Here is a 27,803-nt window from a genome sequence, read left to right on the forward strand (position 1 = left end):
AGATAAAAATACCCCGGGGAGTCACAAAGGCCATTTTCAGTTGATCACCTGGATGGATGCTCAATTGATTGTCTCCACTAAACCCATCCATGAAACTGTACAATACATGCCCTGCTACATCTTCGAGCACACGCTCAGTGAAAGGCGTTGGGAAACCATCTGGGATAGTTACCTTATTAAGAGCACGGTAATCTACACACGGATTTTGTTGGACTGCTTCTTAGGCGCTATCACCATGGGTGATAACCACTCAGAGTGCTCCACAGGTACAATGATCCCTGCCTCTTGCATTTTTTCTAACTCTGACTTAACCGCCTCAGCATACTTTGGGTTGAGCTTGTAAGCTCGGCCTCTTACAGGCTTAGCCCCTTCAACCAGAGGTATAGTATGGACACCCAATTCTGGTGGGATCTCCCCCAAATCCTTGTAGGACCAAGCAAAAACATCTCTAAAAGAGTGTATGAAAGAGACTACCTGATTGAGTAATACGGGATGCTCCCATAACCAAGCTGCTAACAATACATGCCGAGGGTTGTCAGGATCTCTCAGGTTGACTTCTCTGACCGGGTCCAGGGGTGTAGCTGGAGAGGATGCTTCTGAAGATGAGAGGTGAGCTGCCTCCTCGAGCTTCAGGACATCATGTGCAGGTGTTTGATCCATTAGAAACTCTCCATACTCTTCTTGTAACCGTCCTGGTGGGAGCTCCTCGAATGGTAAATCCTCAGACCCAGACATAACAGAGTGCTTTTGTAGTGGGTCCGACTTGGGAGATGCTACAAGAAGGGGGAAATCTTTGGCGAGTGCATGCAGAGGAGATTTCTCTCCCCTTCCGTGATGTGTTATAGGTTCCCCAAGACCGAGGACTTCCATCGGCGGGTCATTCGAAGCATGAGAATTTGGGGCTGACAAACTTACTTCTTCGAGTGTTGTACTGTCCGCTGTAGGACTTTGGACATCTGTGTCCTCCTGAGGAGTTTGAAGAGAGAGTGTTACTGGCGGCACAAGTGAGTGTTGAATAGAGACCATGTAGCATGGCATCGATGTGATAACTTCCAACCACTATAGCAGGTCCTTGTTAGACCCGTCAGGTGGGATGGGCTGCTCAGGGTCGGGGTGTGACTGTACTGACAATGAGCTGTGATGAGCCACTGGATCCATCCCTCCTTCAAGCCGGATTTGCTGCATTTGGGAGCCAGGAGTATGTATCCACATGGCGTTGTTCCCCCAATCATGGAGTGCCATAGTATGCCGCAACTATGGTCTACCAATCAGCAAAGGGAATCCTCCCTCCACCTGAGGAAGACTGACCACCACAAAATCCAAGCTAAATGTGAAGTCTTGTACCTTCAAAGGCACCTTCTCTACTATGCCATAGGGTAGACTGTCCTCTGGTCTGCCAATGTAACAGTGAATAGAGCAGGGCGAGTAGGCTGCAGACCTAAGGCTAACATGGTAAATTCGAGCATTAGATTGAATCCAGACCCACCATCCACTATGATGCCTGAGAATTCATGCCCAAGAATAGATACAGTAAGACGTGGACTTTTATGTCGGTCAGGGGAGCAGCTGGATATGAAATCATGTAGGACTCCAAGGGCCTCACAGGTAGGTGCCTGCCACTAGGCCCTGTACCAGGGTACAAAGACTGAATTATTGAGAGCGTCACTTCTAAGGGTTGCATCTAGCCGGAGCATCTCATACAGAGACACTTGCAGAAAGGTGTTCTTCAAGATTGCTTCCGCTTTGGGCCTAGCTACTACAATCTCGGCCTCCTCGGAAACTTTGACCTGTTGCAAGTCAGCCACTGCTGCCAGGAAGGCTCCATCAATGTCCGAAAGCATAGAGATTGGCCTATTCTTTTCAGCACTTACGGGTTCGACATTTTGAACAGGTTGCGGAAAGGTTGGACAGGATGGTCCTGTTGGCAAACTTAAACCCAGGGCTGCTCTTTGTGCTCGAGTGAGTACGCCAGCAGGCTCTGCTGCTTGTTGTGGCCGAACTGTATGTGTAGCACGTGCTGGCTGAGGGGTGGTGTTCACTGTGATGAGATTGATTTTCGGGAATGTAAACTCTTGTTGGTTTTGATTCGGGCCTGAAGATGAGGATGCCCTTTGTTTGGGACAATCTTTACTATAGTGGTCCTTAGACTCCGGACAATGTCTGCAAGGAGGAGACTATTCAGGTAAAGGACACTTACTTTAGTAATGCCCATATCACCGCATCTGTAGCATAAGGTTGGCCGATTAGACGGACGAAACGGGGGACGAGGTGGTCACTGCTCTTGTTGTTGCATGGTGCTGGAGGCTGAGGTGTAGAAGCTTTGGGGAACTGAGGGAGTACTAGCATGATAAAAGCTGGGGGGTGCAAAGTTCTTGTGCATACCTTGCTGCATAGGGGGTGTTGTCAGCAGAGGAGGCAATGGGTTTTGATGGCCATAGGGTGAGACCATGTTGGATGCAGGTGCTAGCCCTTTTGGAGAGAAGGACCTAGACTTTGTTGTAATTGCCGCATTTCTTTGATATAGTAACAATCCTTATCTTCGTGCCCTGATTTTTCGCAGAACTGGCAATAAGCCCGAAGGGGACAGTCCTGTGGAGCATGTCTAGGAGAGCGACAAGAGCTACACCATACCATAGCTTTAGTCTCCTGCTGAGACCGAAGCTCTTCTAGTTCTCTCTTGATTTGATCCAAAGCCTCAAGGTGCGATGGTTTCTCTTGTCTCAGAGAGATTGGTTTCTCTTCTTGGAGGGCGCGTTGTAGTTTCAGGGCTTCGAGTTCCCTGCACAAGGAAGTCAAAGGATCAGCAAGACTACCTTCCAAGAACACAGAGGGAGTATCTATGTGAGGAGAGTTGTTGAACAGCTTCCTAGCCCCCTCTATCCTAGTAGGAGCTGCAATGAATCCCTCCAGAGTGGCGTCGGGTCGGAGGCTCTCTCGGAGCTTTTGCTGAGAGGTTTAGGGGAGCGCCTTCTCCACCCACTTCTTAACCATGAATTCACCGGGTTGCTAGGGAAGCTTGGCAACCAGAGACTTGGTTTTGGTCATAAGCTCTGCAAAAGTCTCCTCTGGCTGGAGCACCATGTTGGCCAACTCATCCAACACTTTCTCTTGGTAGTCACCCGGCCTGAAAGCTGCACAGAACTGTTGTCTTAAGTCTGCCCAAGTTGCAAAATGATTCTCTGCAAACTGGTTGTACCATTTGTCTGCTAAGCCGTCCAAGGTGGATGGAAAAAGTACTAGATGATACGAACCTCCGTGCATGGTCGTCCGCATCTTCCGAGGAGAGTCCTTTGAAGGTGGGGAACTTGATGTTTACCTTCGCCAACACACTAGCCAACGCCTCCATGGCCCCTTGTTGAGCCTGTTGCTTAATAGCCTCCTGTAGCAGAATAGGAGAGAGCTTTGCTGGAGAAGGTGATCTAGAAGATGTGGAACCGGATGAAGGAATGGGGGATGAAGGAATGGGGGGTGTCGTATGTGGAGGTATGGTTGATGAGGTTAATGGACTTCTACTAGATACCACAGGGCCTCTTCGGTTATAGTGCTTCAGAGCGCTCAGTAGTGTGCTTTGACGCTCAACTGGCCGCCTTGTATGTGTCATGCAATGAACAACATAGGTCTAAAACAGAACAAGTGAGGATAGTGACTACACCACCTGGTCCAGGACCAGTGACTAGACCACCTAGCTGGCAGGACGAGGAGCGCTGGACCAGGGCGAGGACTAGACCAGCACCAAGGACCGGGGACGAGGACTAGGATTGGTTGGACCAGGGCCAGAGAGCACCAGACCAGCAGACTATCTACCCAGTGTAAGCAAGTGTGCGGAGCCAGGTAACAACCAATTAGCTTCACGATTTGTATCTCCACAAGAGTGAGACTTCCTTTGAGGTCCTACCGTGATTCCCAAAATGAGAGCACCTGTAGCGCGGATAATGTGTCGTGCTCTCTACAGTGGGTGGTCCTCAGTGCAATGTGCGTGACAATCTCACTCAAACAAACTGAATCTCCCTCAAACAGACTGAACAGAAAGGAAACAATAGACGTCAACAGAGCTCACAAAGACACAACAGCATGCCACAACATATGACTCGACTATCTCAAAGACTGATACAGACTCTGGCGTGGCAGCACACTCAGCTCCAACCTTGGACTCACAAGTACAATGGGGGTGTCGAGGCTCAGATGTGCCGGGATGGTGAAGACGTGCTCTGCGTATCGACTCACTCTAGACGCCTATGTACAAGATAATGCCACCGGCCCAAAACGACTACTCATATGTACAATCATCAAGAGCCACCAACGGCTCATAAAGAACATCATCTAAGTCTATCCCCACTGGGTGGCGGTGGTGACTTGGCCACGATGTCCACTGGACCACCCTATCCCTGCCACGTGTCTCTGCCCAACGAGTCCGTCTAGTGTGAACCGATCATACCAAAGACCAACTGACCAAAGCCCAACTGTAAACTAACTATCCTGTGAAAGTGACACTGTAGCCTACTACAGACGCCTGAGAATTGATGCCCAAGAATAGATACAGTAAGACGTGGACTTTTATAGTCGGACAGGGGAGCAGCTGGATATGAAATCATGTAGGACTCCAAGGGCCTCACAGGTAGGTGCCTGCCACTAGGCCCTGTACCAGGGTACAAAGACTGAATTATTGAGAGCGTCACTTCTAAGGGTTGCATCTAGCCGGAGCATCTCATAAAGAGACACTTGATGAAAGGTGTTCTTCAAGATTTCTTCCGCTCTGGGCGTAGCTCCTACCATCTGGGCCTCCTCGGAGACTTTGACCTATTGCAAGTCAGCCCCAGTGCTACCAGGAAGGCTCCATCAATGTCCGAAAGCATAGAGATTGGCCTATTCTTTTCACCACTTACGAGTTCCTCATTTTGAACAGGTTGCGGAAGGGTTGGACAGGATGGTCCCGTTGGCAAACTTAAACCCAGGGCTGCTCTTTGTGCTCGAGTGAGCACGCCAGCAGGCTGTGCTGCTTGTTGTGGCCGAACTGTATATGTAGCAGGTGCTAGCTGAGGGGTGGTGTTCACTGTGATTAGATTGATTTTCGGGAATGTAAACTCTTGTTGGTTTTGATTCGGGCCTGAAGATGAGGATGCCCTTTGTTTGGGACAATCTTTACTGTAGTGGTCCTTAGACTCCGTACAATGTCTGCAAGGAGGAGACTCTTGAGGTCAAGGACACTTACTTTGGTAATGCCCATATCACCGCATCTGTAGCATAAGATTGGCCGATTAGACGGACGAAACGGGGGACGAGGTGGTCGCTGCTCTTGTTGTTGCATGGCGCTGGAGTCTGAGGTGTAGAAGCTTTGGGGAACTGAGGGAGTACTAGCATGATAAAATCTGGGGGGGTGCAATTTTGTTGTGCATACCTTGCTGCATAGGGGGTGTTGTCAGTAGAGGGGGCAACGGGTTTTGATGGCCATAGGGTGAGACCATGTTGTATGCAGGTGCTAGCCCTTGCTAGAGAGAAGGACCTAGACTTTGTTGTATTTGCCGCAATCCTTTGATATAGTAACAATCCTTATCTTCGTGCCCAGATTTTTCGCAGAACTGGCAATAAGCCCGAAGGGGACAGTCGTGTGGAGGATGTCCACGAGAGCGACAAGAGTTGCACCATACCATAGCTTTAGTCTCCTGCTGAGACCGAAGCTCTTCTAGTTCTCTCTTGATTTGATCCAAAGCCTCAAGGTGCGATGGTTTCTCTTGTCTCAGAGAGATTGATTTCTCTTCTTGGAGGGCGCGTTGTAGTTTCAGGGCTTCGAGTTCCCTACGCAAGGAAGTCAAAGGATCAGCAAGACTACCTTCCAAGAACACAGAGGGAGTATCTATGTGAGGAGAGTTGTTGAACAGCTTCCTAGCCCCCTCTATCCTAGTAGGAGCTGCAATGAATCCCTCCAGAGTGGCGTCGGGTCGGAGGCTCTCTCGGAGCTTTTGCTGAGAGGTTTAGGGGAGCGCCTTCTCCACCCACTTCTTAACCATGAATTCACCGGGTTGCTAGGGAAGCTTGGCAACCAGAGACTTGGTTTTGGTCATAAGCTCTGCAAAAGTCTCCTCTGGCTGGAGCACCATGTTGGCCAACTCATCCAACACTTTCTCTTGGTAGTCACTCGGCCTGAAAGCTGCACAGAACTGTTGGCTTAAGTCTGTCCAAGTTGCAAAATGATTCTTTGCAAACTGGTTGTACCATTTGTCTGCTAAGCCGTCCAAGGTGGATGGAAAAAGTACCAGATAAGCATCTTCTCTGTTAAGACCACGTCCTCTACAGAGAGATAGGAACCTTCGTGCATGGTCGTCAGCATCTTCCGAAGAGAGTCCTTTGAAGGTGGGGAACTTGATGTTTACCTTGGCCAACACACTAGCCAATGCCTCCATGGCCCCTTGTTGAGCCTGTTGCTCAATAGCCTGCTGTAGCAGAATAGGAGAGAGCTTTTCTGGAGAACGTGATCTGGAAGATTTGGAACCGGATGAAGGAATGGGGGATGTCGTATGTGGAGGTATGGTTGATGAGGTTAATGGACTCCTACTAGATACCACAAGTCGTCTTCGGTTATAGTGCTTCAGGGGACTCAGTAGTGCACTTTGACGCTCAACAGACCGCCTTGTATGTGTCATGCAGTGACCACCAATCCAACCAAGCTTTGGGCAAGAAGACTCTAACTCTAGGCTGAACAACACAGGTCTAAAACAGGACAAGTGAGGATAGTGACTAGACCACCCGATCCAGGACCAGTGACTAGACCACCTAGCTGGCAGGACGAGGAGGACTGGACCAGGGCTAGGACTAGACCACGACCAGGGACGAGGACTAGGACTGGTTGGACCAGGGCGAGAGAGGACCAGACCAGTAGACTATCTACACAGTGCAAGCAAGTGTCCAGAGCTAGGTAACAACCAATTAGCTTCACGATTTGTATCTCCACAAGAGTGAGACTTCCTTTGAGGTCCCACCGTGATCGCCAAAATGAGAGCACCTATAGCACGGATAATGTGTCGTGCTCTCTACAGTGGGTGGTCCTCGGTGCAATGTGCGTGACAATCTCACTCAAACAGACTGAACAGAAAGGAAACAATAGACGTCAACAAAGCTCACAAAGACACAACAGCAGACAAGAACATATGACTCGACTATCTCAAAGACTGATACAGACTCTGGCGTGGCAGCACACTCAGCTCCAGCCCAAGACTCACAGGTACAATGGGGGTGTCGAGGCTCAGATTTGCAGGGATGGTGAAGACGTACTCTGTGTATAGACTCGCTCACTCTAGACGACTACGTACAGCCCTCTAACCCAAAACTACTACTCATATATACAATCATAAAGAGACACCAACAGCTCATAAAGAACATCATCTAAGTCTATCCCCACGGGGTGGCGGTGGTGACCTGGCCACGATGTCCACTAAACCACCGTATCCCTGCCATGTGTCTCTGCCCAGCGAGTCCGTCTAGTGTGAACCGAGCAAACCAAAGACCAAGACCAAAGACCAACTGTAAACTAACTGAACTGTAAACTAATTGTCCTGTGAAAGTGACACTGTAGCTTGCTACAGGAGCTTCAGCGATGCCTTGTGGGTGGTACGATTGATATTCTTATGCTTCACGAGCACCATCTTTGTGAGAGCCGCATTCGGCGATGTGGTCACATTTTGCGTGGTCGGTATGAGACTTTTTGGTCAGCTGCTTTTGGCTTGGAGGCATCTAGGGAGGGATATGTATGACTATTGCAGATTCACGGTAGCAGGCCATTGTTGGCACATGTATTATTGTGTCACGCAAGGCCCAATGGATTACTATGCGGGCTCATGGTTGCCTCATGGGCTTCCTGAACATTTATGCGCCCAATGTGGCAAGTGCACGAGCTAAGTTTTGGTCACATATTGTAGAGTCTTTGCCGCATGAAAAGCAGTGGTGTGTCGGGGAGACTTCAACATGTTGGAGGACCCCTCAGATAGGATTGAAGGTAGCCATGCTACTATGCACGGGGCTAAATTGGCAGCATGGGAGTGTTTATGTATGGCACTGAGGATTTCAGATGTTTGGCAGCATGCAGACTTTGTGCGGTCCCCAAACAGCTTGTCTTCCTCTCGCCCTGACCGTGGAGTAGGAGTGAATCTATCTTGGATAGATCGCTTTTACGCCAGTGATCACATCTGTGACATGGGAGGATATGTTTGCATTCTGGCAGGGACTACATTTTCAGATCATGGGCCAGTGATCCTTACAATGACAGACAGACAGAGGAGTGGGAGCACGATGTTGCGTATCCCTGAGAGGGTCTTGCTGGATCTAGATCTTAGAGACCGGGTGGTGGCACTTTGGACAGAGAGTATGGGCACTCAGGGCACCCCTGCTGGTAGAGTGACCTCTCGACTTGTTGAGCTTAGTCGCTTCTTCCTCGAGGAGTCTGCAGCTCGCATGGCTGCAGCCAGGGAGGAGAAGTGTCTCCAACGCGGCATTGCTTCCTTATAACGGATGCAAGAGCACCGGCCAGACTATCCTTGGTTGCAGGAGCAGATGCAGCAAGCTTGACAGGAGCTGACTAGCATTGAGGAACAACATCATGAGTTTGCCTTTCATTGGCACGCAGCTCAATGGACCCAGGTGGGCGACAGAGTTATTGAGGAGCATAGTGACATAAGAACGCTTTTTGGCCCTCTAAAACGACAAAACAGCCGAAACGTTTCGGCAAAACGGGCGAAACGACTTGACTTTTTTTTGCCCCCCTTTTAACCTGTTGACCTCAAACCACCTTTTTGGGGATTTGTTAATCCATGTACAAAGGCCGCCTCGTGATCAAGTCTCACATCTAGATTTTGGTATTTCACATGCCTTGCGAGGTGATGCATAATTATGGGTACATACGTGTAAAACGAAACCTATGTTTTACTTTCTTTGAGCTTCGAAACGAAAGCTTTAAGAAACCTCGAAACCTTGAAACGCATGAAACCTTGAAATGTTTCATGTCACACTGCTGGGGAGTTCTTTGAGACTGTGGGGCCCGGCCATGCGCACACCAGAGATACCCAATTGAGGAGACCCGACGGGTCAATTGCCTCAGAGCCTGAGGATATGCATGCAGTTGCTACTAACTTTTACCGTGATTTGCTGACAACTAAGCCACAGTCCGAGCGTCACGGTGCATGTAGAGAGCAGGTTTGGGGACAAATGCCTTGCCTTGTTACTAAGGAGATGCGTCAGAGACTAGAGTTGCCTCTCCAGCCAGAGGAGCTCCACAAGGCCCTCAGGGGACTCCCTCGAGGTAGCTGTCCAGGGAAGGATGGTTTGACTCCTAGCTTCTTCTTGGAGTACTGGGACATGCTTGGTTCGGATCTTTGTAGCACCTAACAGTACATTTTGTACACTAGAGGGAGAGATGCCTGACCGTATGAGTGAGGGTTTGATACACCTTATTCCCAAGGAGGGAGCCTCCTTGGATGAGATTCGGCAATGGCGACCCATCACCATTCTCAACTCAACCTACAAAATCTTAGCCAAGGATTTAAGTTTGAGGATTCAGCCGCTACTTGAGAGCATTATACATGGGACTCAGACAGGTTTTGTCAAGGAGCGTAGTATCCTTGACAACATTTTCACCTTCTGGGAGACGTCCGGCCTCGCATGCCTTCGAGGAGGGGATCTTGTGATACTCCTCAAATTTGAGAAGGCTTATGAGAGAGTTGACTGTGATTTCTTGAAGGGCACTCTACACAGGATGGGGTTTTCTGATGCTTGGATCAAAGGTGTGTCAGCCCTCTACAGATCTACGAACAATCAGGTGCTTTTGAGAGGGGGAAGAGGGGAACGCTTCAGGCTCATGCGCTTGGTTAGACAGGGTTGCCCTCTTGCCCCCTTCCTCTTTCTCTTCTATGCTGAGGCGATGAGCAGATTTTTGACTTCGCATGAGCTTGGCTTGCGTGGTTTACAGCTCCCTAATAGGGGAGAAGAGCTACTTGACGCTGAGTTTGTCGACGACTCAGCCATATACCTTGAGGGCCATGAGGCCAATTTTGCACAGGTATGAGCAGGCCCTTGAGGTGTTTTGTTGTGCATCGGGAGCTTGATTCAACCGGAGGAAGACGGTGGCTTTATGGGTTGGCAGTGCTCTTACACTTGATTGGTCGCCAGGTGAGGGCTTCAAGTGGATCCCCCAAGGACTTCTGTATGCTATCTGGGTTGTCAAGTTGGCTTCGACTTATCCCCAGAGTAGCAGACGGCTCCCCTCTTGTCCATTAGGAGGAAACTGCTTCATTGGAGTTCTGCACGGCTCTCTTTGGCAGGTAAAGTTGTAGTGGCCAACCACGTGTTGTTGGCTACTATGTGGTACATCACGTCTTTCTGGATCTCCTCGAGCTCCTGCATCAATCAGCTGGAGAGGTTGATTAGGAATTTTTTGTGGTCAAGGCGTGACAATCAGTTAGCGCAGGCCAAAGTGGCTTGGCAGGTCATCACCTTACCATGTTCCCAAGGGGGGCTAGGGATCATTGACCCAGCATAGCAGAGCAGAGCTGGAAGCATTTGGCCAGAGGACTACTTCCAGGGAGGAGCCTTGGAAGGAGTTGTTGCTTCACCGGATTCGAGCTCAAGTCCCTCATGCGGGTGGGCCTTGGATCCCGTCCACCAAGTGGATTTTTACAAAGATGCGTAGAGTTGGTCTGAGCAAGAGATTGGGGGACAGATTTGTTGCGAGCCTGCTCAGATCCTGGGAGCAGCTGAGGAGTGGCCTGGAGCAGCATCAACCCACTTGCGCGGAGAAGGAATTCTCTTTTTTGGAACCCCATGGTTAGTATACAGAGGCCACTTGGTTGATAGCAGGCCTCACATCTCTTGGGGTCCCATGGCAAAGAGTCCAGCCCGCACTCTCGGTGACTGGCTCCAATTTTCAGGCTTGCCCGAGGAGGTTCAAAGCATACAGCTTCGAGACATGAGGGGGGTGCAGAGCATGTGCCAGGATATACCAATTGAATGGCTTACCCCTCTAGAGGTAGAAGTTCCCAGATGGATGGGGGCCTTCACGCGGCTGGAGGTCCTTTCGAGCTTGCTCGGAGTCAGTACCTTGCATGCTCTTTGAGGTTCAAGGTGAGGGTCGCCTTCACAGAGTCTCAAAAGAGGCTTCATAGGTTGCAAAGTGTTGTTTTAAGACGATGTGAGTGGTGGGTATCTGTGGGAGGACTTGTGTCATAGATCCTGACCTAGCAGATCTTGAAACAAGAGACTGGTGGCTTTGGGTTTGGGAGAGCCGACCTCGGCATGAGTGCAGTGAGACCCGGAAGAGTGGTTCTGACAGGATCCTTTCTCTTCAGCCGATCACCCATGGACTCCCTTTTTCCAAGACATAGCTCACTTGGAGTGTCACATACTGACAGCACGGAGGGAGTTTCGTCCTGCCCAACACTTCACTGGCAAGAGGAGGGTCTTACAGCCGAGTTCTTGTCAGGTTTCTGGGAGCGTTTGTGGGACAGCAAGCAGCCGAGGAGAGTTACTATGTTTCAGTGGCTAGTTGCACATAGATCTGGGAGTTGGTTAGTACAAAGCGGCTTCTCGGCATCATGTGCAGCTTGCGACCATCCGCTGGAGAGTCAGTGTCACTATCTGTGGGATTGCCCCATGGCACAAGAAGTTTGGCTTTGGGTTCTTGTGCTGATGTCCGCCCTTTCCACAACTCGACTATATACTTGGGGCACAGTAGCCTGGTCCACTCTCACGGGCCCTGCACTCCATTTTGAGTTTCCTTCCACCAACAGGATGATAGTGATTCCGGGGGGTCTACCTACACTCACAGCTTGCCACACAGAGCTCACACCCCAGGAGTATTGAAGTGATAGAGAGTAATGTTGGGAGCTCGTCTGTGGCCTAAAACTCTGGTTCATTTGGCACGCCCGTTGCTTCCACATCTTTGAGGCCCACCATGTCTCACCGGCAAAGATTGTTTGTGACTTTTGGTTGGAGCTAATTCATACACTCGGGGGTCAGTTTGAGAGACTTCAAGGTAGCTCCGACCGCATGCGGGAGCACTCAGAGGCTTTCTTGCAACTTTGGCGCCTAGGGCCTTTCTTCGCCATGGTCCAAGGTGTTCCTAGATGGCACTACCGACCACGAGTGTGGCTTTTTCCTCCTCCAATCTCGTGATTTAGCCCTGTTTGTACATATTTTGTTTCCTCACTGGGTAGAGGGGTTTGTAGCCCTATGGACAGTTTTATTAACTAATGGAAGGATCTTTTTCTCGCAAAGAAAAAAAGGTTTGCAGACCCTCTGTTTTGAGTCCTCTGCTTCTCTCCTAAGCCTCCTCTCCCTCATCTGCATGTGCTCACGTGCTCCCGCCGTCACCTGCCCACCTCCGGGCGCTCACACCAATGCACAGAGCTTCCCTGAGCTTACCTTTTTGCGAGCAAAAAGTGCAAAAAGTTCCGTTTTCACATGAAACTTCCAGTTTTCCACCGGATTTCGCCATGGATTCCTCTAGCTCGGATGCACAATGTGAAGACGCACCATGTAGCATTCAAATTCCATTTACGCATGCTCTGTACACATGGATTATGGGTACTCTCTAGAGCCTCAACCAGTGTATATCCGCTCTGGAAAACATAAATGTTTAGATGAATATTCACCTGTTCTCCCTTGAAAGGGGCCGTGCAAGGATTTAACGCCCGTCTTGTTGCTCTCAAAAATACTGCTTAGTTGACGAGTGTGCGTATTTCTGAGAACGATACCCATCTCCAGGAGTTGCTGACGCAGATTGCTGCTTTTAAGGGCTCACAGGGTGGTCCTACTGCCACAAAATCATACAAGACTACCAATTTCTCAGGGGAGGAGTGTACAGAATTGGCCATAAATAATTCGATTCACCAATGGACTACGTACTTTGATCTCCATGGGGAGCATGATGAACAGAGGATTCAGACGATTTCTCTCTATTTGCGCAATAAGGCGCTAACGTGGTGGTGTGATATGATAGAGAAGCCTACAACGTGGGCTGATTCCTGTGTGAAATTCAAGAAAGATTTCTCCAAAATGGATCCTTTGAAAGCCTATGCAAAATTATAGTGTCTTTCAATGAGAACTCTGACTTTTAATAAGTATACAACAGCTTTCAAAGAAGCACTTACCTTCAAAGAAAGTAGCTCCACTGAATACAACAATAAGATATGTATAAGAGTTTACATACTCCACTATCCTTAGTGTTAGCACCATGTCTATGGCCATTCAAAATGGCCAATCGATGTGCTGTGCCATCTCAATCAAATATCTCCCATACTCTATAAACTCAGCATCCTCTGAGGTCCTAGAGAGCCCCATCTCTCTGGAGTCTAGCTCTCTCAACATATCCTCGGAAGTGTCAAAGAAGGATGCCTCGTGACATGCTATCTTAGCATTGAAATCCCCGAGTAAGATGACATCTCCATCCCTCGAGAGAGCATAGGATGCATCATGCATCATGATTCATGATCATGCATGAGTGTCATCATCCCTTTGCCTCCATCGAATACCCTGGAACCCATGATTCATTAAGATGATGATGGACCTGAAAATGCTGCAAAAATGTTTGCGTCGTAAAGAAAGGAGGCAATAGAGCATCAGGAACAGCGGTTGTAGAGGCGGCGAAGGAGGCAAAGCGCTTAGAGGCTGAGGTTTTATGTTTGCTAGCTGGAGAATCAGGAGATGCACAACCTCATTGCTTCTCTTTCGTATTGACCTAATAGATCCTCTAAGCAAGCAGCTTGCTACGGCCACTGTGTGCTCAAACACGCCAATACCGCCCATCCATCGCATCACAAGCCCCTGGTATACAGGAGAATCAGGAGATGCACGACCTCATTGCTTCTCTTTCTTATTGACCTAATAGATCCTCTAAGCAAGCAGCTTGCTACGGCCACTGTGTGCTCAAACGCACCAATACCGCCCATCCATCGCATCACAAGCCCCTGGTATACAACGGCTGCTCCTCTCAAACCTTGGAAGGGACTCAATGCTTTCAAACAGATGCAAGGTATTGCGGATGTAGAAATGACTATTGGTACATGGACAAAAAATAAATTGTAGTTCGCTCAAATATAACTTTTTGTACTATCAAGATTTACCATGTTGGGAAGCTATGTCTTCTGCATTTTTGTAACAGTTACAAATATGGCAATATGTGCAAAGTAACTCTGAGTCTGAAGATTGAGGGGGGCCTCTGGTGAACATACCAGAGAGGTTTTCATGCTAAAAGACCATACCAGTGAACAGTTATTTTGGTACTGAAATGAAACCTGAGTACTGTACATGCTTCATGACATATTGCAACCAAAGTTGATAAGTAGGCTTAATTGTGGATAAAGAGATAAGAAGAAACCTCCACAACAAGCTTTCCAAAATAGCTATCCAATAAAGGTTGCAACGCAAGAACAGTGAGAACAGAATCTGCATCTGCTTCATACCTTTACATTCAAACATGAAAGGGTTATTTTCCGGAACTTACTAAGTAGAAGCATAAAAAGACATTACATAATCAGCGAATAAAAATTACTTGTTTGTATTTGAAGCTAACACAATGATAGATTGAGCTTTGTTGGCTCCCACCTTCTCAAATGAGGCAGTATCACTTAGACTACCACTGCAAAAGAAAATACCAAAAGTTGCACTTGAGATTAGATGCTAAGTACAGCATGTGTAAGAACTAACAGAAATTTCAGAACACAACCAGCCTTAAACCTTCTCAAATGAGGCTGTATTACTTAGACTACCACTGCAAAAGAAAATACCAAAAGTTGGACTTGAGATTAGATGCTAAATAAAGCTTGTGTAGAACTAACAGAAAAATTCTCAGATAGACGGAGACTCTACGCTCGCTGCCTGCTGCCGCTCGCCCTCCCTCCCTCGCCAGCACCTGTCGCCACCCCTCCCGCCATCCCTAGCTGCCCCCCCCCCCCACCCCCCCACCGCTCTTGCGCCGCCGGCACCCTCTGCTGCACACGCACTGTTTCCCGCCCTCCCCTTGCCTTGCGCTGCCCTCCCTGTCTGCCCCTCAGCCACCTGCCCGCCTGCTCGCTGCCCGCCATCCCCTCGCTGCCGCCGCCAGCCCGCTACCCCCATCCTTTGCCATTTCCAGCCCGCCCTGCGCCCCCCCCCCCCCCCCCCCCCCCCCCCCCTCCCGCCTGTTATCTTCGTTCTCTGCCACTCGCGCCGAAGTTTTCTTGTGATTGGCTCTGACAAGTGCTGGTTTCTGTACAGTGCTCGTTGGGCCTGTTTTGCAGAGAAAGTTTCTTTCCGTTTCTTCTCCGACACAGCAGCAGACATAGATGGAGGCTCAAGCTCCGCCACAGATGGACTCTGATGAAGTCCCCTTGCCCGACCCCACTAAGCCCACCATTCGACTTGCTCTTACTCTGACAGAGCAAGCGAGCCTAGCAGCACAGGTGGATCGTCTGCAGGCGACTTCCGTCGTCTGCAAGATTCTCGGCACCAGACCTAGTAGAGGAGAGCTGCGTGACCTTCTCCAGGCCCGCCTTCTTGCAGAGGTGGGCAAGATCTTGGACGTTCAGATCCTCGGACGAGGCTACTACCAGATCGAGTTCGTGACCCCCGAGATGGCGTCCAAGGTCATCGCCATGAGTCCATTGACCATCCGAGCAGCTCGAGCCCACTTTCGACAGTGGAGACATGGTTTTGACCCTGCTTCACATGTTCTGGTAGAGGAGGCAGACTTCCCCATCTCCGTCTGCTTTCCTGGTTTGCGGAGGGAGTACCTACCACTCCTGTCCAGGATAGGCTCAGCAATTGGGACTATCTTGGAGACACCTCGCACGGCAGCCTCAGTAGCTGCCAAGGCCGCCCACATTCCCTCAGTTCGCGTTCTGGTTAGGGACACTCACACTCTCCCGAAGGTCATTCTTCTGCCTCGGGTGAGTGGGGGTTGGTTTAGACAGAGCGTGGAGTATTCGGGCATGGAGTATTCGGGCCTCCCGAACCAGTGCTTCATTTGTCAATAGATGGGCCATCTTGCGAAGGCCTGTCCACGGAGGAGGCCTCGACCTACACCACAGACTCAGCCCCAGCCTGCAAGGGCTGGCCAGCAGCCACAGGCAGAGACAGCGCACACATGCAGAGCCACCCTCCAAGTCTGGGGCTCCAGCGGAGGAGGGATGGCAGCAGGTTCGTGGTCGACAACGGCAGGGGCCACAGCGACAGCCTGGCACTCAGAGTGGTCCTCAGGCGCCTGCCCAGCAGCAAATGGATTCCCACGGGGAACCGCTTCGGTCCTCTTGAGCAAGATGAGGTCCCTGCTCTAGCCCCCACCTTAGCTTCCCCCTCGACAGCGCGCCCCCCCCCCCCCCAGAGTTCCCCCCTCCTCATCATCCTCCCCTCCGCCTCCTGCTCCCGCCGCCTCTTTCCCTCGCCCCTCTACCTCTGCCGCTCCCCCCCACCCCTCTTCCCCCTGCTCCTACACCCCCCTCTCCTACTCCAATTCCACAGTCGACCCCGGGGGCAGGGCCATCTCCGACTGCTAGGATATCTCTTCGGAGCGCCTTTGCCACGAGTCGCTTGGCGAGAGAGGGACAGCCTTTCTTGCGACCCCCTCTACAGGTACAGACGTCTCCTTTTGCAGCAGTCCCTCGTGGTCTGATGAGCTTCGACATTCGACGCCGATGGGACTTCTTTGACAACGACTTTACACGTTTTCTCGGCGACTCCTCAACAGACCATGAGGTAGCCTGCTTCAAGGTTCATGTTCTGTTCCTTGCAGATAGGGGGATAGAGGCCTTGGACTCAGCGGTTGGCTTCTCTTTTCCCCTTTGAGGCAGGGACCACACTAAGTGGACTCTCGACTCAGTGTTGGAGTGGTTGCATACACATGTCCTAGAGTTCTCTCACCACATGGGAGACCTAGGAGTTATAGACTTGCTTTCTAATCTCTGACCATTGGCCAAGTTTGCGATGACTCCTCCAGATGCAGCAGGATGTAGACACAATGTGGTTCACCTCTTTGCTGATACTCATTGCTCGCCATGCTATGTATACATTCATGAGCACTCCTGGACAGAGGAGGTTGCTTTACGTACGGCTCGCTCTACTTGGGCTTGGGCCAGGCACTCGTTGCAGTCACGCCTATCTAGAGGACGCTCGGATCCGGATTACTCCCCATCCAAGCCAGCCTCGAAGATAGCACGTTTAGCTGCAGCAGCAGCATCAGTTCTCTCTCGCTCCCAGTGGGGATCGTCTCATGAAACATGCACGGACTTGGTGGGCCCCAGTTTCAGCGTCAACGGGGCCGACTGCGTCAGGAGCTTCAGCGTTGCCTTGTGGGAGGAGAGATTGATCTCCTTATGCTACAGAAGCATCATCTGTGTGAGAGCCGCATTAGACGGTGTACTCAGCTCTTGCGTGGACGATATGATACTTTTTGGTCAGCTGCTTTTGGACCTGGAGGCATCCAGGGTGGGGTATGTATGACTATTGCGGATTCTTTGCAGCGGGCCATTGTGGGCAGAGGGATTATTGTGCAAGGCAGGGGTTAGTGGATCATTATGCAGGTTCAGGGTTGCCTTGTGGGCTTCCTGAACATATATGCGCCCAATGTGGCGAGTGCACGAGGAGAGTTTTGGTCACAGATTGTTGAGTCTCTGCCGCAGGCAGAACATTGGTGCATAGGGGGTGACTTCAACATGTTGGAGGACCCTTCTGACAGGATTGGTGGTAGCCATGCTATTGTGCATGGAGTTGAGCTGGTAGCTTGGGAGAGGTTTTGTATGACTCTGAGGGTCTTGGATGTGTGGCAGCACTCTAGTTTTGTGAGACCCCCAGACAGCCTCGCCTTCTCTCGTTCGGACCGCAGAGTGGGAGAAGTAAATCTATCGCGGATAGATCGCTTCTACACTAGTGACCATTTCAGTGACTTGGGTGGGACAATTGGCATTCTGGCAGGGACTTCCTTCTCGGACCATGCACCAGTGATCCTCACAGTGGCAGACAGACAGAGGAGGGGGAGCACGATGCTTCGCATCCCTGAGAGGGTCTTGCTGGACTCTGCACTCAGAGAGCGAGTAGAGGGGCTCTGGACAGAGAGCTTGGACATGCAGGATTCTCCTGCTGACAGAGTGGCCTCAGGACTAGCTCAGATTAGTCGTTTCTTTCTCCAGGAGTCTTTGGCTTGCCTGGCTGCAGCGAGAGAGGAGCAGCGTCTCACACGGGGCGTTGCTTCCTTGCAGAGGATGCAGGAGCAGCATCCAGACAGTCCTTGGTTGGAGGAGCAGCTACAGAAGGCTCGCCAGGAGCTTGTTAGCATAGAGGAGCGGCGCCATGAGTTTGCTTTCCATCAACAGGCATCTCAGTGGACACATGTGGGTGACAGAGTGACTAGTGCTTTCTTCGAGGCAGTGGGATCTCGGCATACGCAGGCCAAGGTCAGTCAGTTGCGGAGGCCCGACGGGTGAGTTGCTTCTGAGCAAGAGGACATGCGTATAGTTGCTATTGACTTTTATCGTGAGTTGCTGTCTGCAGAGCCTCAGTCAGAGCATCAAGATGCATGCAGGGAGCAGGTGTGGGCACAGATGCCTTGCCTTGTGACTGAGGAGATGCGTCAGAGACTTGAGCTGCCACTTCAGCTTGAGGAGTTGCACACGGCTCGCCAGGAGCTTGTTAGCATAGAGGAGCGGCGCCATGAGTTTGCATTCCATCAACAGGCATCTCAGTGGACACATGTGGGTGACAGAGTGACTAGTGCTTTCTTCGAGGCAGTGGGATCTCGGCATACGCAGGCCAAGGTCAGTCAGTTGCGGAGGCCTGACGGGTCAGTTGCTTCTGAGCCAGAGGACATGCGTATAGTTGCTATTGACTTTTACCGTGAGTTACTGTCTGCAGAGCCTCAGTCAGAGCATCAAGATGCATGCAGGGAGCAGGTGTGGGCACAGATGCCTTGCCTTGTGACTGAGGAGATGCGTCAGAGACTTGAGCTGCCACTTCAGCTTGAGGAGTTGCACACGGCTCTTAGTGCACTCCCCCGTGGTAGCTATCCAGGTGAGGATGGCTTGACTCCCAGTTTTTTCTTGGAGTACTGGGACTTGCTTGGCCCAGATCTCTGTAGTGCTTTTCAGTACATCTTGCACACAGGAGAGATGCCTGACACCATGAGTGAGGGTCTGATCTACCTCATTCCCAAGGAGGGTGGCTCCTTGGATGAGATTCAACAGTGGCGCCCCATCACCATCCTCAACTCAGCCTACAAAATTCTTGCCAAGGCTCTGAGTTTTAGGATCCAGCCACTTCTTGAAAGCCTTATACATGGGACTCAGACAGGTTTTGTCAAGGAGCGCAGTATCCTTGACAACATCTTTACTTTTTTGGGAGGCTTCTGTCCCAGCACGGCTCTGTCGTGAGGATCTGGTGATTCTTCTTCTCGATTTTGAGAAGGCCTACGACAACAGAGTTGACTGGGACTTTCTAGAGAGCACTCTACGCAGAATGGGCTTCTCAGATGCTTGGATCAGAGGGGTGTCAGCTTTGTACAGACGGGCACACAGTCATGTACTTTTCTCAGCAGGTAGAGGTGATCGTTTCATGGTCACACATTCGGTCAGACAGGGCTGCCCTCTTGCCCCCTTCCTGTTTCTGTTCTATGTTGAGGCGATGAGCAGGTTTTTGGTGTCGCAGCAGGTTGGTTTACGCGGCTTGGCACTCCCTATTCGGGGAGATGAGCTACTGGACGCTGAGTTTGCTGACAACTCAGCCTTGTACTTGGATAGCCAGGAGACCAACCTTCACAGGTGTGAGCAGGCTCTTGAGACCTTTCTGTTGTGCATCTGGCGCACTCATCGACAGTGGCTTTCTCGGTTGGTAGTGCTGTTGTGCCCGACTGGATGACAGGTCAGGGTTTCACGTGGATTCCCTCAGGGACTGCAGTTCGATACTTGGGCTGTCAGGTTAGTTTGGACTTGTCTCCCGAGCAACAGATTGCTCCCCTCCTCCTGTCTATCAAGAGGAAGTTGTTACATTGGAGCTCCACACGACTTTCTTTGGCTGGTAGAGTTGTAGTGGCCAACTCGGTGTTGTTGGCTACTATGTGGTACATCACTTCTTGCTGGATCTTCGCGAGTTCTTCTATCAGCCAAGTAGAGCGGCTGATCGGGAATTTCCTTTGGTCAAGGCGAGACACTCTGACAGGCCGCGCCAAAGTGGCTTGGCAGGTCATCATTCTTCCTTGTTCACAGGGAGGGCTTGGGATCATAGACCCAGCATAGTAGAGCAGAGCCCTTCTTGGGAAGTTTATTGTCCGAGGTCTTCTTCCAGGTGAGGAGTCTTGGAAGGAGTTCTTGTTACAGCCGCTTCGTGCTAGGGTGCCTCAGGCAGGAGGCCCCTGGCAACCTTCGACCAGATGGATCTTCACAGAGATGCGTAGAGTTGGTTTGAATAGGAGACTAGAGGATCGCTTCGCTATGGGGTTGCTTCGATCTTGGGAGAACTTGCGGCGAGGCCTGGAGCAACGTCAGCCTACTTGCACGGAGGAGCGCCTAAACCAGCCCCTTGTTTGGAACCCCATGGTTAGCACTCAGAGAGGTCACTTGGTTGGTAGTCAGCCTCATGTTTCCTGGGGTTCCATGGCAGCGGGTCCAGCACGCTCTTTAGGTGACTGGTTCCAGTTTTCAGGCTTGTCAAAGGAGCTACAGGGCTTTCAGCTATAGGGTATGAGAGGGGTACACAGCATGTGCCAGGACATCTCAGAGGCAGTACCAGCTGAGTGGCTCACGCCTCTCGAGTCAACAGCACCCAGATGGATGGGAGCCTTCACGCGACTGGAGGTTCTCATCTCTGTTCGGGCTTGCTCAGAGACTGTTCCCTCCCTGTTTTTCGAGCTACAAGGTGAGGGACGCTTCCAGCAAGTTGTAGTAGAGGCCCCGCACGTGGCAAAGTGTTGTTTTCAGAGAATCCGAGTGGTGGGCATCTGTGGGAGGACTTGTGTCATCGATCCTGACCCAGCTGCTCTTGCGACTGGACATTGGAGACTGTGGGCTTGGGAGTGTTGTCCACTAGCACAAGTACAGTGGGATCCTGGAGAGTGGCTTTGGAGGAACCCCTTCTCTTTTGCAGACCACCCAGGTGTCCCTTTCTTTCAGTACACTGTTCGACTGGGACGTCGCATACTGGAAGCACAGAGAGAGGCTCGCCCTGCTGCAGCACCTCATTGGCAGGAGGAGGGTCTCAGAGCTGAGCTCTTGGCAGCTTTTTGGGAGAGGTTGCGGGACTCCAGACTGCCAAGGCGAGTCACTCTATTTCAGTGGTTGGTCGCACACAGAGCTACAACAGTTGGGAGCTGGCTTGTGCATAGTGGCCTCTCGTCCGCATGCACAGCTTGTGACCACCTTGTGGAGAGTCAGCGTCACTCTCTTTGGGACTGTCCCTTGGCACAGCAAGTGTGGCTTCGTGTTCTTCGGCTGATGCCTGCTCTTTCCACAGCTCGGCAGTACACTTGGGGGGCAGCTGCTTGGTCCACTCTCACGGGCCCGGCACTTCAGTTTGAGCTATCATCCACCAGAAGGATGATAGTGATGCAGGGGGGGCGACCTACACTCCAGCCTGCCACAGAGCTTACTCCACAGAAGTGGTGCAGTGAGAGAGAGGTGTGTTGGGATCTCATCAGTGGCCTGATACTCTGGTTCATCTGGCTGTCCCGTTGCTTCCGCATCTTTGAGGCGCGGCTTGTACCACCAGCAGAGACTGTTCGGGATCTTTGGCTTGAGCTAGTTCATACTCTCAAAGGACAGTTTGGGAGACTCCAGGGCAGTTCCGACCACATGCGGGAGCGCACAGAAGCTTTCCTTCGACTTTGGCGTCCTGGGCCATTTTTCACCATGGACCAAGGTGTGCTCAGATGGCACTACAGTCCACCTGTGTGAATCTTCCCTCCTCCCATCCCCTGATCTAGCCTCATATGTTGTTTTTTCATTGGGAGAGTCTCCCCATCATGATTGTTGTAGTCCTCTATTGTAGAGGAGGTTGTAGCCCTATGGGCAGTTTCATTAACTAATAGAAGGATCTTTTTCCCGAAAAAAAAAAGAACTAACAGAAATTTCAGAACACAACCAGCCTTAAACCTTAAGCAAGAAGGTTTTGTACACCGTGGTAGGGAATTTTGACTGCCACGTGGGAAATACTGTCACAAAATTTCCTTCTTGGTGATCACCTGATCTCACCACCTAGGAAACAAGTTTCTATTTCGGAGAAATTCCTGCCACATTCGGGTCTTTGCTCGACAAGAGGAGTATTCATGTCTACATCAATTTAATTATAGTGGCTCAAGGTCTGTGTCCGTGTCAAATTTGACCATAGTGGTTCAACATGATATTTTGCGATTAAATCATACTCTGTTGTTTGGTGAACTCTCATGAGTCATACTTGTTACAACATATTCAGTTTGATAAAGACTGCAGTGTTTTCTGTTTTCTGTTTTCTGTTGCACGGTCTGTTGGTTTATATGTGAATTGTGGGAAAAGTTCCTAATGGAATCTGTAAGTACTAACCGTATGCGTGAGCTCGCTGCTGCTGTTCGCTACCTTCTGCCATCGCTGAACACCCCCCCCCCCCCCCCCCCCCCTTTCGCCCTCGCGCTCCCCTGCTCCCTGCACGCACTGCCCTACTCTGCCCGCCTCCTGCGCCCCTGTCCTCCCGCCCCTTGGTGGCCCTGCCTGTCTGCCGCTTCCGCTCCACGTGCTCCTCCCCCCCTGCCTCATCCCGCTTGGGTGTAGGCTGGTATTTCAGCCTCCTTGAAAGCGCCTTGACGCCAATGCCATCCTCTTTACAACAGTAGCCACAGAATGGCGGCTTCTGCTCCACCTCCAAGGGACTCTACAGAAGCCCCCTCACCCGACACCACGAAGCCGACCCTTCGACTTGCTCTTTTGCTAGAAGAGCAAGCGAGCTTGATGGCCGAAGTGGAACGCTTGCAAGCCACCTCGGTTATCTACAAGATCATTGGTACTCGACCCAGTCGAGGCGAAGTTCGAGATTTACTTCAGGCCCAACTCCTCTCTGATGTGGGCAAGATCACCGCCCGATGTCCAAATCCTCGAGAGAGGGTATTACCAGATAGAGTTCGAGTCTCCAAAGATGATGGCCAAGGTGATTTCGATGAGCCCGCTTGGCATCCAAGCAGCTCAAGCTTACGTCAGACAATGGCATCATGGTTTTGACCCCACTACAGATGTGCTCGAGGAGGAGGCCGCCTTGCCTATACCAGTCTGCTTCCCAGGTCTGAGGAGGGAGTATCTCCCCTTACTTCCCACGATTGGTTCCATGTTTGGGACGGTTTTGGAGTCACCGCGCACTGCAGCTTCAATTGTGGCCAAGGCCGCAGGTTTGCCTACTGTGCGGGTTCTTATTCGACACACACTCCCTCTCGAAGGTGATATTGTTGCCTCAGGTGAGTGGAGGTTGGATTAGGTATTGTGTGGACTATTCGGGTCTCCCGAACGAGTGTTTTATTTATAGACAGATGGGCCACTTAGCGAAGGATTGTCCTCGCAGGAGATCTCGACCCACAGCAGTTGCGCAGCCTCCCAAGGCTGCACAAGCCCAATAGACAGATACCCAGGACACACAGGCTGTCACCAGCGTGTGACTACTATCTATCCTTTTTGTTGATTTCTTTCTTATTATCTATTTACTTTCACTTTTTGGAAACACCCCTCGGGAAATCTAACTGCCCTGCATTGCATAGCTAGTGTGGAACTGTCCAGAGGGAGTCCAGGCCTGAGGGCAAGAGAGCACTAAGGTTGGACAAGGACTATGGTTAGCCAAGTGGGGTCATTGACTAGCCAAAGTGGAATCCTTTGCTACAGAGGCTACATTTCAGTTTTGGATGTGGCCGCAGTGTACAAAGAGGGTCGGATGACCTAGAAAGATACAATGGCAGCATCTCCTAAAATTTAGGGAACTGCTATTTTGGGACCTGAAAATGTCTTCGCGTCATTACGTGCAGTTTGACATGGGGATCATTTTGTTACTCTGTGGCCAAGTCAACAGAGGCTGCAGGTGAGATATTTTTAGACCCGAGGGTCTAAAGCGGGAAAATGCACAAGTGAGTGACACTTGGCACTCTGAGGCCAGTTTACTACTTATAGAGAAGGCAAAAACGTGATTTATAGCTGGGAGGCTCATTTTGCAAGTCTCTGTCACAGGTTAAGAGCTATGGAGTGCTTGCTTTCCCTCTTATGCACAGTGCGGTGCCAGGAGTGATGCCCTGCACGCTACGCACTGCCCTCTCTCTCCCCTTTGGCAGTATGTTATGCCCCTCTAGTGGGCTCTTCATTTGACCAATGTACAGTTGTGTGGGTTCATGCGCGATTGCCGAGGCAAGAGCCTCTTGCACAGGTACTGGATTAGCTAGCGGCTAATCCCCCCGCAGGTACAGGTGAATTCGGAGAGGTTTCACGCCAGAAATCTCGTCCAATTCAAAGGGCAAGTAGCCCTACAGGTGCGGGAGCTCGAGGACTTGCTAGGGATGCGACCGGCACGCGAAACGGAGCCCGAAACAGTAAATTACAGCCTGCTGTGTATTTTTGCAGGTTTAGGGTTTTGGCCCTAAACGGACCCTAATACCCCCAGGAGGTTCGGGGACGCAAGGGGACCGCTGTACAGGCGATCTGGAGCATTTTCAGGGCTGAAAACAGAGAATTCAGCGTGCTGCAGATTCTCGCCAGGTTTTGCAAAGTGCCCGTATGCGTCGGGAAAGTCAGTCAATGCGTGGGAATACTGACCGTGAAGGGTTCTAGTACAGTTATGCTGCCGAAATCGGGCTGGAACAGTGGAAATTCAGCCGAGTTTGTGCGGGGCAGCTTGTAGGAACCACAGCGTTTATTCCCTCTTTTGAACAATAAAGAAATACCGAAAGGGGCGCCTAAGTTAGGGGCCAATCTGGTGTCCGTCCACTCATACAGGTGCAATCTAGCAGCCTGTATCCCTCTCCCCTTTGTTGTGTCTTGAAAGTACAGGTAAAATAGACGACTAATAATGGGTGAAAGCTAAATCAAGGTTTAAAGTAAAGTCTACCGCCCTTTTTGGATCAAACAGGCCGGTTTCATGGTTCCATCGACGGGATTAAATCACTTTTTCCCATAGAAGTGAGCCTTGGGCAGTTTTCGGCTTGAAGACACAGGGAATTGCAATTATGGCTGACAGACCAGATGATGTGACTGAAGAGGTTTCCTCTTCACAGGGTCAACAGACACATGAAGTGGGTGAGTCCTCAAGACCACCACAGACTGATGATGATATATTGAGGACCCAGTTGGCTACTGCTGTGGCTATGTTCACACAAGTAATGCAGAATCCGAGGTTTTTAGCCTTTCTGCAACCTCCTGTTCCGTCTCAGCAAGTTGGGTCACTGGATCATATTCAAAAGCCTGTTAAGGCTCGAGCACAGGTGATTCATACCGCACAGTCAATGGAAACACCTGTACACTTGACGGAGAACATGCAGTCTCCACAACGTATGCCTAAGGTGCAAGAACAGGTGGCTGAGATGCCAGTTTTTCAAGCTGTACCAGTTCAGCCCGCCACCTTTCAACAGCCTATAGCTGGTTCTAATGGGCAGGGAAGCAACTTACAGGCTATGCAACAGGTCTTCCCACCACCTTCAGTACACCCTGGCTATTTTGGAGGTGGATCGGTATTTCAGAGCATGGCTGGTCATGCACCTGGAAATCAGTTTTATACGCCAGGAACAGTGTTTGGGGGTGCTCAAACGATGATGCCTAACCCCATGTACAGTGTCATGGGTATGCAACCAGGGTTTCAAAGCACTCAGGGACAATTTGGGATGCCACAAGCAAATTTTGGTATGGCTGGAATTACAAATCAGCAGCCAAATATGGCATTTCCAGGTCAAGTTAATAGCGGCCAAGGAACACAGATGAACCCTATTAGTGTTCCCATGTTTCAGTCACTTCCATATGACAATTTAACGCCGCTGGAGAGGCCAACTCCGTACAAAGAAGGTGGCAAAGGAGTGTCATTCACGACCTTTACAGGGTTTGATGACAGGAAGAAGGCTCTTTCATTCCTCCAGCAGTTTGACAAGGCCTATGCAGGGGGAAACTTTACAGAGGCTTCAAAGGTCCGCAAGGCAGCCACTTTCTTGACAGGGAATGCGGGACAATGGTGGACAACTTTATTGCTTCAAGGGCAAGCTCCGTCCACATGGATTTACTTCAAGCAGATTTTTGCAGCAGCATGGTTATCTGATGATTTCGAAGCAGATGTCATGACAGAATGGCACCAGCTTAATGCTGCCACTTGCAGAAATCTGGATGATTACAATCGGAAGTTTTGGAAAGCTCTACTTCCAGTAACTTCCTATAGGTTTGTGCCATTGACAGAACAGATTGAAAAATACTGTTGTGGCCTACCCAAAGGATTGAGAAAATACTGCACGAAGACAAAAGTCACTACTTTGACGCAGCTCATCGAGGTAGCAAACACTGGCAATGGTTTGCTCAAGGGAGAAGATTGTGAATTTAACACTGGCGTCAAGGTAGGATCAGGCAAGAAAAATTCAGCCAAGAAGCACGTTCCCAATGAGGCTCCTAAAGGGACTCAGGAGTCAGCCAACGCAGGGAAAGACAAAGCTACGGCTGAATCAGAAAAAGGACCAGCAAAGAAATGGAAAAGACGTTTTCCTCGCAAGTCAGAAGAGCAAAAGAAGGTCCTGAGGACAGAGAACAAATGCTTTATATGTGAGCAGCCTGGCCACATTGCTTACAACTGTCCTACAAAGAAAAGGCCAGCTGATTCTGAAGACAAGGAGGACAGGAAGGGAAAGAAGCCCATGGCTGGTCTAGTGCCAGATATGGTGGGCGACAAGCCAAATTCAGATGCAAGTGAGCTTTGCAGAGCATGGGGAAAGGTTAGGGATCAAACAGTGCTTATCTTCTTTGATCCAGGTGCCAAAGCCAACTTTATTTCCCCAGAATTGGCTTCAAAGTTGGGAATCAGACCTGAAGAGATGGGGTATACAGCAGAGGCAGGTTTGGCATGTCCTGGCCATACAGAGGCTGTGACACCCATCATTGGAAAGTTGCGTCTACATATCCAGTCCTATGTAGATGCTGAAGAATTTTACATCATGCCATTGGACGGATGTGATGTGTTGTTAGGTATTCCTTGGTTGTTTCGTGTACAGGGAATCCTGGATGCCTACAACAAAAAGATCACTGTACAGAGCAGGGGAAAGACTCATATTCTGGATGTAAAGCTTAAAGGGGAGTCTATTCCTACTGTATCAGCTTCTGCTATTACTTCTGTAATGAAAAAGCATCTTTCTGCGTACTTGGTTTTTGCACGTGAAGTGTCAGATTGTGATGAATCAAATTTATCTGTGCTAGATAAAGAAAGGTCAATGTTTTTACAACAGTATAGTGACTGTTTTTCCGATTCATTACCGTCTCAATTACCGCCAGAGAGACCCGAGGACCATGCGATAGATTTGGTGCCAGGCAGTAGCCCACCAAATAAGCCTCCGTACAGGGTTAGTGCGGCTCAGCAGAAAGAGATAATGGGCCAAGTACAGGAGCTGTTAGAAAAAGGGCTGATTCAGCCCAGTTCATCTCCATTCTGTTCTCCAGTATTGTTGGTGCAGAAAAAGGATGGCTCATGGCGTATGTGCATCGACTACCGTGCACTAAACAAGAATACCATCAAGAATAGGTTCCCTATACCTAGAATTGATGATATTATGGACAAATTAGAAGGAGCAGCTATGTTTAGCAGGATAGATCTAAAGAGTGGGTATCATCAGATCCGCATTAGATCAG

At 50.4% G+C, this 27,803-nt stretch overlaps 1 protein-coding gene across 5 annotated transcripts in view; it reads right to left on the reverse strand.

The window, feature by feature from the left end:
- The window catches only part of LOC147432085 (putative ion channel POLLUX-like 2), a 173,557-nt gene that overhangs the window by 58,142 nt on the left and 87,612 nt on the right, over positions 1-27,803 (reverse strand). For all 5 annotated transcript variants that reach the window (XM_086492093.1, XM_086492090.1, XM_086492091.1 and 2 more), the window contains 2 exons: positions 14,531-14,617; positions 14,357-14,441 (listed from right to left, as the gene is read on the reverse strand). In XM_086492093.1, coding sequence (XP_086348219.1) covers positions 14,357-14,441; positions 14,531-14,617 — 172 coding nt within the window. The remainder of the gene's footprint in view (positions 1-14,356; positions 14,442-14,530; positions 14,618-27,803) is intronic.

The sequence above is a fragment of the Adiantum capillus-veneris genome, chromosome 20, assembly GCF_014529385.1.
Source record: "Adiantum capillus-veneris isolate H3 chromosome 20, ASM1452938v2, whole genome shotgun sequence".
NCBI classification, from domain to species: domain Eukaryota; kingdom Viridiplantae; phylum Streptophyta; class Polypodiopsida; order Polypodiales; family Pteridaceae; genus Adiantum; species Adiantum capillus-veneris.